The sequence below is a fragment of the Rhinopithecus roxellana genome, chromosome 18 (genome assembly GCF_007565055.1).
Source record: "Rhinopithecus roxellana isolate Shanxi Qingling chromosome 18, ASM756505v1, whole genome shotgun sequence".
NCBI lineage: Eukaryota > Metazoa > Chordata > Mammalia > Primates > Cercopithecidae > Rhinopithecus > Rhinopithecus roxellana.
This window is the reverse complement of record NC_044566.1, coordinates 71,329,765-71,343,282: the sequence shown is the minus strand read 5'-3', so window position 1 is coordinate 71,343,282 and position 13,518 is coordinate 71,329,765. Positions and strand designations below refer to the sequence as shown.

Below are 13,518 nucleotides of genomic sequence, written 5' to 3'. Positions count from 1 at the left end.
TGATATTAGGTTAACTTGCTTACGTTCATTATTAGTTTTTAAATAATTATTATCTTTTTCTTACTCAAATCTTTGTCACTAGAGATGAGCGTAAAGACTCAGGAATGTTGTACCTCATATGCCTATTTTTTGAAAAAAATGAACATATATTTGTTCAGTGTTTATACTTGACTCAGTGAGGGTAATGCTTTAAAAGTGCCTGTCTGAAATTTTAATGCTCTACTTATCTAGATTTGGATCTTTACTGGTCCTCATTTCAATCATGTTGTCTCTTTAAAATACAGTTACTTGGGGCCAGGCACAGTGGCTTACGCCTGTAAATCCCAGCACTTTGGGAGGCTGAGATGGGAAGATCACTTGAACACAAGAGTTTGAGACCAGCCTGGGAAACATGGCAAAATTCTGTCTCTACAAAAAGTACAAAAACTAGCGAGGCCTAGTGGCATGTGCCCGTATTCCCACCTACTTGGGAGGCTGAGGTGGGAAGATCACTTGAGCCCAGGAGGTCGAGGCTGCAGTGAGCCATGATGGCACCACCAAATTCCAGCCTAAGTGTCAGAGTCAGACCCTGCCTCAAAACAACAACAGCAACAACAACAAAAACAAAAAACAAAAAGACTTTGAGTTGCCTTCCAAACTGATGAAAATGGTAAACTGTGGCCATTAGAATCCTTGACCTCTTCGACTCCAAGCTTTGGCACACACTTATACATAGCATCCACTTGAAACAAGCAGAGCTTCCTGGTAACCGTTCACTCTCTTTTTAAATAATGTTATTTCCACTCTTCAGTGGCAGTAGAGCCTTCTTTATTTTTTTACCCAACAAATGAGATCCCTGGCATCCTTTTAAATTCCTATGCTTGTCCCTTTCATGAACTTAATGCACATGCCTGATCCAATTGAGTTGAAATATCTACCCCCAAGTATGCACCTTTATAAATAGATTACACTGTCATCTAACCCTGGGTCGAATGCCTCTTCTGAGCAAGGGTTGATTCTTCTCCATGACACCTCATAAGATGCCATGGATGTGATAATATGTTAGATGGATGAGTATTATTTGGTAATGATGATGACTGTGCTGAATTCGCCACAGATACTTAAGTGTGGGAAGATTTCTTGTTTTCACTTTGAGGGTTAGAAGGCAATTCTTTCTTGGGTCTGTTTTTGTACTCAGACTAAAAAAAAATCAACATGAATTAAGGAGAAAAATCCCTCCGGGTTCATTAAATAGTTGAGGACATTTTATTTATCGTCTTCCATGGATCAAAAGAGAATACCAAAGGGGTGAGACTGAGGAATAGTCATTTCTAAGAGGCTGTCTGATAACGTAACAAATTAGCTTCAGTGACCATGTCCCCTATATAAGAAACGGGCCTCAAAACAAATTTGGTTCTTTGCTTTTCCTATGTGTGTGTTTTTGCTGTTTGGCTGGCACTCAGCATGACTATGGGTGTGTTAGCAATTACTGAGGGTGAAACAGGAACAGCACTGCTTTATCTCCCTGGCTTCCCAATGTCACTGAATGCGTTTTATTTTGAGATTCCTGGTGGTGCTTGGCAAAGATAAACAAAATCTTCCATCAGGAAACCTGTGAGCTATTTCCACAGGAAGTTTCAAATCACTAAAGTAAATAGAAACTCTCTACACGATCTCAATGGTGTTACTTGGGCTCACTTGGGTTCTACCTACCAGGATGAGAGCTCATAAATGGAAAGTCTGTGGTCTTGTAAGAGCTGATGGCAACCAGTGCACAATACCTCTGCTCTAGAATCCGTGTAAAAGTTGATGGCTGATGTTTTACTCCTCATGCTTGGAAAATGTCCCAAATATAAAAAGATGCTGAATTAGAGCAACTATTTCTGACACCTTATTGTTATCTTAAAAGTGACTGTCAGCTGCCCCTCCTGTATCTTCTGGCACATTCTTAGATTTTCATTTTAAAAGCAGGAAAACCTCCACTGGTATCCTCTCTCCTCAGCCACTGACGGCTTCGTAAGCCACTGTTACGCCCCGCTCCCAGGTTCCAAATGAATACTTTGGCATTTCTTCAGACGTGACACTTTATAATAAAGCCAAAGCTCAGAAAAATCAGAAAAACAAGCAAAGTGAGATTTAGGAAAGAGTTGATATGATATCTAATTTTGGACTATTGTCCCCTTAACGTTTAAAGGTTTCTTTATAGCTTTGTGTGCAAAGTATAATAATAATAATAGCATAACATAATGCTTTTCATCTTCAAAGCACTTTGTAAGATGTTGGCCCAAATTCTTTGCTCAAATGCAGATACACCACTAGTAATAAGCAATGGGAAGGTTTTGAGAGCGGCTCAGTTCAGGGCCGGCAGACTTTTTAAAATCCTCCCGTGAGATTGGCCAAATGATACTAAGGAACTCTCAGCCCCAAAGTGGACTGATGGCCCAGGTTAGACATGCACAGGGGAAGAGCTCATGGGGTGTTGACAGAGACACCTGGGAGATGGCGATGAAGGTGCCCCAAATATCTGAGACAGGTCTCAGTCAATTTAGGAAGTTTATTTTCCCAAAGTTAAGGACACATGTCTGTGACACAGCCTCAGGAGGTCCTGAGAACATGTGCCCAAGGTGGCGACTGAGGTACAGCTTGGTTTTATACATTTCAAGGAGACATGAGACGTCAATCAATATATGTAAGATGTACACTGGTTCCGCCTGGAAAGGCGGGACGACTCAAAGTGGGGAGGGGGTTTCCAGGTCATAGATAGGGGAGTTCTGTTCTTTTGAATTTCGGATTAGTCTTTCCAAAGGAGGCAATCAGGTATGCATTTATCTCAGAGAGCAGAGGGATGACTTTGAAGAGAGTGGGAGGCAGGTTTGTGCTAAGCAGTTCTCAACCTGACTTTTCCCTTTAGCTTCGTGATTTTGGGGTCCCAAGACTTACTTTCCTTTCACAAAGATTAGCTGGAAATCGACATTGGAGAAAATGGCTTTTAATAATATAGCCACCTTCAGAACGTGTTTAAAATATTTTTGAGAGTAAATTTGATTTTTAAAATTATTCTCTTTACCCCTCGATCATCCCCATTTTAGAATCTGGCAACTCTTCCAGATTCGTTGTCCACATTTTCAGAAGAAATCTTTGCTCTCTCAGGTCTGAGTAGAACCATCCCCATGAAAGAAGTCCTGAGTAAATCAGCGGGCTCCTCTCTGGCCCACTGTGCCACTGGCCCACTGTGGTCTTTGCTGGACCAGGGCAAGTAATCTGGGACAGAAGCACGAGGAGGGTAGTGAATAACAGTTACTTCTCACTGCAAAAGTCTAGGACTAAAGTGGAATTGATTGGCACTTTACCTAGGACTTCCTATTTTCACTTGTTTGCAAACTGTTTTGGATAAGTTTGACCATAAGTGTGCCTTTGGTTTTTAGGACGAATTGCTCTTCTGTTACTTCACTATTTTGCCCACTTGCCAGTGTCACTTGCCAGTACTAGTACTGTGCATGATTTTAAAAATAGGAAATGAGGCCGGGCACAGTGGCTCATTCCTGTAATCCCAGCACTTTGGGAGGCTGAGGAGAATGGATCACCTGAGGCCAGGAATTCGAGATCAGCCTGGCCAACATGGTGAAACCTCGCCCCCACCAAAAAGTACAAAAATTAGCCCAGTATGGTGGTGCATGCCTGTAATCCCAGCTACCCTGGAAGCTGAGGCGGGAGAATAGTTTGAACCCTGAAGGTAGAGGTTGCAGTGAGCTGAGATCATGCCACAGCACTCCAGCCTGGGCAACAAAGCGAGACTCTGACTCAGAAAAAAAAAAAGAAATAAAGTTAACACCCAAGTTGGAAAAAACATGCCACTTTGAAGAGTAACTTCAGGTAAATCAAGAGAAAATGCATCCTAATAACTCTCCTGCTTTGCATGTCCTACCTCACTTCTGATGGAATGAACTTAGTTGATTCCCACCTGCTATGTTTGCTCATTTACCCTAAATACTCATTCTTTTTAATGCTGATGCTGAGAGAATTTGTGCACAAATGATTCTTAAGATCTTTGAATATCTCATTAAAAGACACTGATTTTTCTGTGAACTGAAATTCTTTATTCTTATTTTATAGATGTGCCAAATGGGTTTCACGTTAACTTGGAAAAAATGCCGACGGAAGGAGAGGACCTGAAACTGTCTTGCACAGTTAACAAGTTCTTATACAGAGATGTTACTTGGAGTTTACTGCGGACAGTTAATAACAGAACAATGCACTACAGTATTAGCAAGCAAAAAATGGCCATCACTAAGGAGCACTCCATCACTCTTAATCTTACCATCATGAATGTTTCCCTGGAAGATTCAGGCACCTATGCCTGCAGAGCCAGGAATGTATACACAGGGGAAGAAATCCTCCAGAAGAAAGAAGTTACAATCAGAGGTGAGCACTGCAACAAAAAGGCTGTTTTCTCTCGGATCTCCAAATTTAAAAGCACAAGGAATGATTGTACCACACAAAGTAATGTAAAACATTAAAGGACTCATTAAAAAGTAACAGTTGTCTCATACCATCTTGATTTATTGTCACTGTTGCTAACTTTCAGGCTCAGAGGAGATGCTCCTCCCAAAATGAGTTCGGAGATGATAGCAGTAATAATGAGACCCCCAGGCCCCAGCTCTGGGCCCCCCATTCAGGCCGAGGGGGCTGCTCCGGGGGGCCGACTTGGTGCACGTTTGGATTTGGAGGATCCCTGCACTGCCTTCTCTGTGTTTGTTGCTCTTGCTGTTTTCTCCTGCCTGATAAACAACAACTTTGGATGATCCTTTCCTTCCATTTTGATGCCAACCTCTTTTTATTTTTAAGTGTTGAAGCTGCACAAACTGAATAATTTAAACAAATGCTGGTTTCTGCCAAAGACGGACACGAATAAGTTAATTTTCCAGCTCAGAATGAGTACAGTTGAATTAGAGACTCGGTTGGACTTCTGCCTGGTTTTATGTTGGACTATTTCATCCGCTCTTGATTTGTAAATAGCACCTGGATAGCAAGTTATAATGCTTATTTATTTGAAAATGCTTTTTTTTTTTTTTTTTTTACATTAAGCACATTAATCTTGAACTGGAGCTTCTAAAATGGGCCCCAGGGGTGCAAGATGTTGGTGTAATTCAGAGATAGTAAAGGTTTATCGCAGTGTGAATTATAAGAGTCCATCCAAATCAACTTCCCCTCCCTCCTTTCATGCGATCCAGGTAATTATGCAGTTAGTGCCACAGTAGACTAGCCTAGCAAAGGGTCTGCTCCTTGCTGTCTCTGACTGCACTGCACAGCTATTGATGGCACCTGAAAGAAAGTGGATCATGCCTTAATTTTAAATATTCCTGTCCTCTGGTTATTATTTTAAGGCACTCTATCATGTTAAAATGACAGTAATTCAAAGGTGTACCACAATCAATTTATCAAGGAAATAAAGGCTATTGTAACCAGAGATTTAATGCATTCTTCTAAATGTAAATTTAAAATCTGCCCATTAAAAAGGTCCACTTTCCCCATATGCAAATGTTAATAGGATTTTTGTGGGGATTAAGAAATGACAAAACTGTAGAAGCGGAATTCAAAGTAATTTTTAAAATACACACCAGTTTCAAATCAAGAGAAGTTGTAATTTCTTGTTTTAAGCTTGCATTTGAGGGAAAATGACTTTTTCACCAATTTAATATGCATTGTTCTGTTGTTTTTATTTATGATTGATCATTATATGTGACTTGCATAAACTATTAAAAAAAAAAAAAACTATAATGACCAAAATAGCCATGGCTGAGAAACACAGTGGCTGGACAGTTCAATAGGAGGTGACAATATGACAACTTCTCAAGCTTGGGAACTCACCAGACTGTTTCCTCCTTTAGGTAACAGACTCTGTCCCACGGCTAAACTTGTCTTTCACGTGGGAATTGCTTTTGTCAAACGTGAAAGAGTAAACAATAGCATTTCCCCAGAATGCCAGTTTTATGGAGCCCCAAATGCTCTGAAAACAATTAGTAACCTGGAAGTTGTCAGCCCAAAGGAAAGAAAAATCAATTGTATCTTGAAATTTTACCTATGGCTCTTTGGCCTGGCGTCTTTGTTCATTATAAGTTAGTGTGTTCCTTTAGGAAACAATGCCTTAATACCATAGAACGTGGGGGCCTTAATAATTGCTAACATTAAAAAAGCAAATAGGATGATTGAGGGATCCTTATGAAAACAAAATGGTGAATTGGACATGCAAAACCTACCATTTCCTTCCCCCTGTTGCAATTTTTGTGGGGAGGGGAGGATGTTTGTATTTACAAAAGATGATTTTAAGAACTCCCAAGAGATGAGTATAAGAATTCCTTAGAGTATTAGTTGTTCACTGTGTAATTAATCCTTCCGGAGAGTCTTTTTTTTTTTTCTTTTTTTAAAGAAACTTTTGGGTGGGTTTTGTTTTTTATTAGTTACCCTAGGGGTATGTTACCCTGGGATATGAAGGGAGGTGAAGATAACAGAGGGGGTGGGGGGAAGAAGAAAAAAGGAGCCTAAAATGGGGAATAATTGAAATGGAATAGGGGGTGTGAGGCTGGTTCCTCAGTCCCCATTCCAAACGGAGGATAGAAGCTGTGTATTTATGTGACCTGGCAGATCTCTGGGGCCATAACACTGAAAAGTAAAATAACCTGGCGGGCAGCTATCTTTGGCTACTGATAACCAGCAGAAATGTCTGTTAATTCTGATTTTCTCAGTTTGAAGGGATCAGCTACACTGTTAAATTTTGGAAAGCCACTACCTACTTCCATTAAGTAACTTAGGTTTTGAAATATGGGTTCAACGCACCATCCTTATTCAAAACGTCAAAATAGATTATATATAATGTATAAAGTAAGAATTGACAAAATATGATTCCTGGGTTGATTGATCATTTAGAAACTAGCCAAAAATGAGACTTTTAACATAGAACATTTTTCAGAAATGGGTACAAAGAAAAATGCATATTACTGTACATTTCAGAATGTTTATGTGAACCTTGTATTTAATTGAGAGTCCCATGTACATTGTGCAGCCTTTTTGCTGCTTCTATCATCTGAAGTTTGTGTAGTACAAACAAGGCCTTTGAAATTCTTAATGACATTTATGTTAAGTTCTCCTCTCTTTAAACATCGTTTTCTAATCCACCTGTCAGGGAGTCCAAATCGTGTCTGTGTTGATGATGTTATACTTTGTAGCTAGAAAAACTATTTTAGTGTTGTGGGCCCTATATTCAGACTTCCTTTTTAAAAGACCTATGGGCAGTGATAGATTATTTTATTATATTAATGCATGGGAAATAGTGTGCTGAGGAAGCTATTAAAAGTATAACTCAGTGAATTTGGGTCTGAGTTTTAAATAAGATATTTCAAAATTGGCTTGCCACCGTAAAAGAGACTAAAAAATAATATGATACGGTTCTTTATGATCTTGTCATGTTTCGCTGATATGTTTGGGGTCTTTACTATGTAAAAAAAAATGTCAAAATTGTAATGAGCAAGCATGTACAAGTAGTCATAAATCAAAGGTTTTAAACAGGACTGCAGTTTCAATTAGGAAAAGCTGTTTGACAGATAGCACCCAATGCAAAAACAGAAATATTGTAATGGCTCTGCGTAGGGGGCAAGACAAGATAGGAAAGACATGCTCAAAGAGGCAAAAGGATCATTGCTATCATTCATTCCACACCAGTTTGAAGAAGTTTTTATACATCAGAGCACTTCCTTCAACACACTTTTTTTGCCTTCAGATTTCATTTTTTACAAAATGAGAAGACTAATGATAAGCTATAGAAATCAAAATTTATTGAGAAATCTGTTTCTCCTAACAGGTAGTAACCCTGCCATGATATACTTCTTCAACAATGTTATAAAAGTTATATGATAATACACATTTTAACCTGGGATTTCTAAATTGCTTTAACAAATGCTAATCCTGAGAGTTGCCCTGCAGGACTCAAAAGAGAAAGGTTTGGGGACTTGGCAGAACCCTGCAGGGACATGGAATCAAGGCCATTGCAATGTATCGTCGTTGTAGCATCGTCATCACTCCTAAGCTGCCTTCACAGTTTTAGTACACTGAGATGAGGAAATCAAAAACAGGCAGAGAAAGCTCATACTGTATAATTGAAGACAGTAACAGAGAACATGTCAGTTATGCCAAAACTCTTTTGATTTCTGTTCCAGGATTTCCAACAAGAGGGGAAAGGAATGACTTGGGAGGGTGGGAAAGATATTAGGAGTTGTTTTTATTTTTTACTTTGGAAGCTTTGGCTACCAATCCAGTACCCTCCTAACTAGAATGTATACACATCAGCAGGACTGACTGACTACTTCATTAGAGATATACTGTACTCATTGGGGGCCTGGGGGGTACTGCTGTTCTTATGTGGGATTTTAATATTGTAATGTATTGCATCTTAATGTATTGAATTCATTTTGTTGTACTATATTGGTTGGCATTTTATTAAAATAAATTGTATTGTATCATATTTGTATGTTTTAAGAGAAAATAATATAAAATACAATATTTGTACTATTATATAGTGCAAAAACTACAAATCTGTGCCTCTGCCTCTTGAATTAATTCTTTGGTTGCTTGCATTTGGGAAGGGAATGGAGGAAGGAAAGAACCAATAAAGCTTTCAAAGTTCAAGAAATTCTCCTGTTTGGTCTACTGCCTTACAACTTAGGTTATGACAGCTGAGTAACACAAACACGCCCCCACAAATACATCAATAAAAACACACAAAATTGTATTAGCCTATCGCTACAACACTATATATAAAAATTCATTACAAGACTATACACAAGGCCGGGCGCGGTGGCTCAAGCCTGTAATCCTGGCACTTTGGGAGGCCGAGACGGGCGGATCACGAGGTCAGGAGATCGAGACTATCCTGGCTAACATGGTGAAACCCGGTCTCTACTAAAAAATACAAAAAACTGGCCGGGCGAGGTGGCGGGCGCCTGTAGTCCCAGCTACTTGGGAGGCTGAGGCAGGAGAATGGCATAAACCCGGGAGGCGGAGCTTGCAGTGAGCTGAGATCTGGCCACTGCACTCCAGCCTGGGCGACAGAGCGAGACTTCGTCTCAAAAACAAAAAGAAAAAAAAAAGACTATACACAAAATCATGTTTTTTATTTATATCTCCTGAACTATTATGCAAAATCCTTGAGTTTTAGAAAAGCTTCTCTCAAAAAAAGGAAGGAAACTAGTTAGCTAGGCAAAAGCCTTTGTATTGAAATCTAAAAATACAAAATCTAGTCCTTGATTTCACTGTATTGTAATAAATTTCAATTTATTGTAGCATCTTGTTAAAGTGGAAGCAGCAGGTTAATGATTGAAGAGAAAGTGAACAAAATGCAAATGAAACCTAATAGTTGAGTTTTGCTGTTTCTCTGTATATTTTAAATGTTGATATGCATAGAAAATACAAGAATAAAGTTGACGAGTAATCACAGCTCCCTTTCTTTCTTCACTAGATCAGGAAGCACCATACCTCCTGCGAAACCTCAGCGATCACACAGTGGCCATCAGCAGTTCCACCACTTTAGACTGTCATGCTAATGGTGCCCCCGAGCCTCAGATCACTTGGTTTAAAAACAACCACAAAATACAACAAGAGCCTGGTAAGAGACTTTTTTCTTGAATTTATTATTTCTCATCTGTCATCAGTCCCTTTTTCCTTTAACATTCCCGTCACCTGCTTCCAGTATGTGTAGACCTACTTGCTGATAGAGCCCCAGACACCCGGATCTGGCTCATGCTGATACCAACTTCCAGTGAGGAATATTTGGGCCAGTTCCTATGCAGACCATATTCCTAACCCATAGAAAGATCATGCAGAATCTATTCAGCTGGAATGCTTTAAATAGTGCATTCAGAAAGAAATGAGAAGAGCCATGTAGAAAATGATTCAGTTCACCATGACAGCTGGGAAAGTGAGGAGTTAGTTTCTTGGCTTTGAGGTATTGCAGAACTTGGAACAACTGGCATATATGAAGTTTAGAAAAGCAGATTTACAATCTCTTTTTCTTTTTCTTTTTTTTTGAGACGGAGTCTCACTCTGTCGCCCAGGCTGGAGTACAGTGGCACCATCTTGGCATACTGCAACCTCCACCTCCTGGGTTGAAGCGATTCTCCTGCCTCAACCATCCGAGTACTTGGACAAATAGCTGGGACTATAGGCATGTGCTGTCACCACGCCAGGCTAATTTTTGTATTTTTAGTAGAGACAAGGTTTCACCATGTTGGCCAGGCTGGTCTCAAACTCCTGACCTCAGGTGATCCGCCTACCTTGGCCTCCCGAAGTGCTGGGATTATAGGCGCATGCCACCGCGTCCAGCCGATTTATAATCTTTTAAATTCATCTACGCAGATGTTAAGGATTTGGTAAAAAGAAGACTTTTTAAATTATGTTTGATCATACTAGTAAAAAAAATAAATCTACACGAGTGGGTATAGGTTTATTTTCTTTCAACAATACGTATAGCTATGGGGTCCATGGGGAACTGGTTCCAGGACCTTCTGCAGATTCCAAAATGCACTGATGCTCAAGTTCCTTATATAAAATGGCATAGTATTTGCATCTAACCTACACATATTTTCCTGTATACTTTAATCATCTCTAGGTTACTTTTATTTTTATTTATTTATTTATTTATTTTTTTGAGACGGAGTCTCTGTCTCCCAGGCTGGAGGGCAGTGCCGCGATCTCGGCTCACTGCAAGCTCCGCCTCCCGGGTTCAAGCGATTGTCGTGCCTCAGCCTCTCGAGTAGCTGGGACTACAGGCGCCCGCCACCACACCCGGCTAATTTTTTTTTTTTTTTTTTTTTTTTTTGAGACGGAGTCTCACTCTGTCTCCCAGGCTGGAGGGCAGTGGCGCGATCTCGGCTCACTGCAAGCTCCGCCTCCCTGGTTCACGCCATTCTCCCGCCTCAGCCTCCCGAGTAGCTGGGACTACAGGCACCCGCCACCACGCCCGGCTAATTTTTTTGTGTTTTTAATAGAGACGGGGTTTCACTGTGTTAGCCAGGATGGTCTCGATCTCCTGACCTCGTGATCCGCCCTTCTCGGCCTCCCAAAGTGCTAGGATTACAGGCGTGAGCCACCGCGCCCGGCTCTAGGTTACTTTTAATACCTAATACAATACCTACACATCAATTCATGTGAACTCAATGTAGTACTTGGTGTGTGACAAGTTCTTTGGTTTTTGGAACTTTGTGGAATTTTTTGTTGAATTCACAGATGCAGAATCCACAGATACGGAAGACTGACTGTACTCTTTTTTTCTTTTTTTTTTGAGACAGAGTCTTGCTCTGGGCTGACTGTACTCTTAAAAACAACGAGACTTAAACCATTAAGTATAAACACTATTGCCTGCCTCATAATTCTGTGGTTAAATAAGAGTACATTGAAATTATTTATGATTTTAATTGATATTCATGTTTTATTAAAAATAAAATTGCCATTTATTTGCAATATTCCAACAACCTAAATCAAATAAATAGCAATATGGAGTAGTCCTTAAATGTGAGTCCTCTACACAAAATGAAACCTCCATTTGAGTTTGATGCACAGAATGGGGTTGTAGTATAACAACTCCAAATTTTAAGATATCTGCAAATGTCTTAGAGAGACCTTACACTAAGCAGGTTCAAAACCAATCACATCACTTCATTTTTCTCCATAAAGTAGCACCTCCTCTTATACTGACATCAAATATTTAATCATCCAAACTAGAAGGTGATGGCCTCTCCTTTGCCCTCTTCATCTAATCAATCACCAGACTGAGCAGATTACACCTACTAAATACTAAATACTTCTCAAATCCATTCCTTTCTCTGCTTTCCCATTATTCTGTTGGTCCAGGCACTCATTACCTCGCCTCTGAACACCTTCAGTGGTCTCCAGACTTATCTCCCTGTCTCTCTGTGTCTACTTTCCACACAACAGTATAAAACGCAGCTGTGAACATGTCATTTCCCTGCTTCAAATCTTCCACCGGCTCCAACTCTTCATCTCTAACACACTTCGATGAAGTTCAAGAATCTGACAGAGAATGCCCTCAACATTTGGCCCCTGCCTACACCTCCAATGTTATGCTCAGTGTCACCTGCCTTGAACTTTCTAACTTTATATTCCAGCAGTGCCAAACTCTCGTAGATCACTGCAGACATTATGCTGCTTAAACTCCCTATGCTTTCTTTGGTTCTTGTATACTGTAGCTTCCCTTTCTTTGTCTCATCCCTTAAAACCCAGATTGGGTGTTCTCTCTCCAACTAGGCCTTACACAACTCCCACAAATGGGAGGCAGTTCCTCCATGAGTCTTTATTACTTATAACTGTTTCTACTTCTCTCTTACTGAGATTTTTAAAAATCATCAGTTAACATGTGTCTGTATTACCTATGCATAGTTCTACTCCTCTCTTATGTATTTTTTTAATCATCAGTTCATATATGTCACCCCTCCAGAGGGCAGATAGTTTGTTATTTGTCTTATTTATGTCTTGTCTTTTTATCTTCAGAACCTAACACAGTGCTTGACAATTAATAAATAAATATTCCGGCCGGGCACGGTGGCTCAAGCCTGTAATCCCAGCACTTTGGGAGGCTGAGAAGGGCGGATCACGAGGTCAGGAGATCGAGACCATCCTGGCTAACACGGTGAAACCCCGTCTCTACTAAAAAAAAATACAAAAAACTAGCCAGGCGAGGTGGCGGGCACTTGTAGTCCCAGATACTCGGGAGGCTGAGGCAGGAGAATGGCGGGAACCCGGGAGGCGGAGCTTGCAGTGAGCTGAGATCTGGCCACAGCACTCCAGCCTGGGCGACAGAGCGAGACTCCGTCTCAAAAATAATAATAATAATAAATAAATAAATATTCCATGAATGAATGAATAAATGGTTTTCAGAAAATCTTAGGCTATCCTTAGCAAGCTCATAGTGGTAGCACAAATGCCTGAATTTGGCATGGAGGTGGGGCCCATATCAAGGAAGTTTTAAAGCTGAAGGGACCTTTAGAATATCTTTAGTCTGACATGTAGAATGGAAAACTTAGGCTCAAAGAGGTAAAGTGATTTGCCCATGATGACACACTACCAAGATGGGTAGTTTTGTGGAAAACTAGTCCCTCGAGATGTTCTCCCAGAATAAAAGGATGAATAAATACATGAGTAAATAGCTTGTGAAAGAAACTGGTAAACTGTACTAAGTTTTTTTTTGTTTTTGTTTGTGTTATTTTGTTTGTTTGTTTTTGAGATATAGTCTTGCTCTGTCGCCCAGGCTGGAGTGCAGTGGCACAATCTTGGCTCACTGCAACTTCCACCTCCCGTGTTCAAGTGATTCTCCTGCCTCAGCCTTCCGAGTAGCTGGGATTACAGACACCATGCCTGGCTAATTTTTTGTATTTTTAGTAGAGATAGGGGTTTCACCATGTTAGCCAGGCTGGTCTCGAACTCCTGATATCAAGTGATCCACCCACCTTGACCTCCCAAATTGCTGGGATAACA

General features: G+C 40.3%; 1 protein-coding gene across 3 annotated transcripts in view; it reads left to right on the top strand.

Moving 5' to 3' along the window:
• FLT1 (fms related tyrosine kinase 1) overlaps positions 1–13,518 on the top strand; it is a 198,852-nt gene that overhangs the window by 103,565 nt on the left and 81,769 nt on the right. For 2 of the 3 annotated variants that reach the window (XM_010362346.2, XM_030922464.1), the window contains exons 13-14: positions 4,093–4,401; positions 9,488–9,634. In XM_010362346.2, coding sequence (XP_010360648.2) covers positions 4,093–4,401; positions 9,488–9,634 — 456 coding nt within the window. Of the gene's footprint in view, positions 1–4,092; positions 4,402–4,564; positions 8,663–9,487; positions 9,635–13,518 lie in introns of those variants that run through there. The other variant, XM_010362355.2, reaches the window with a different exon arrangement.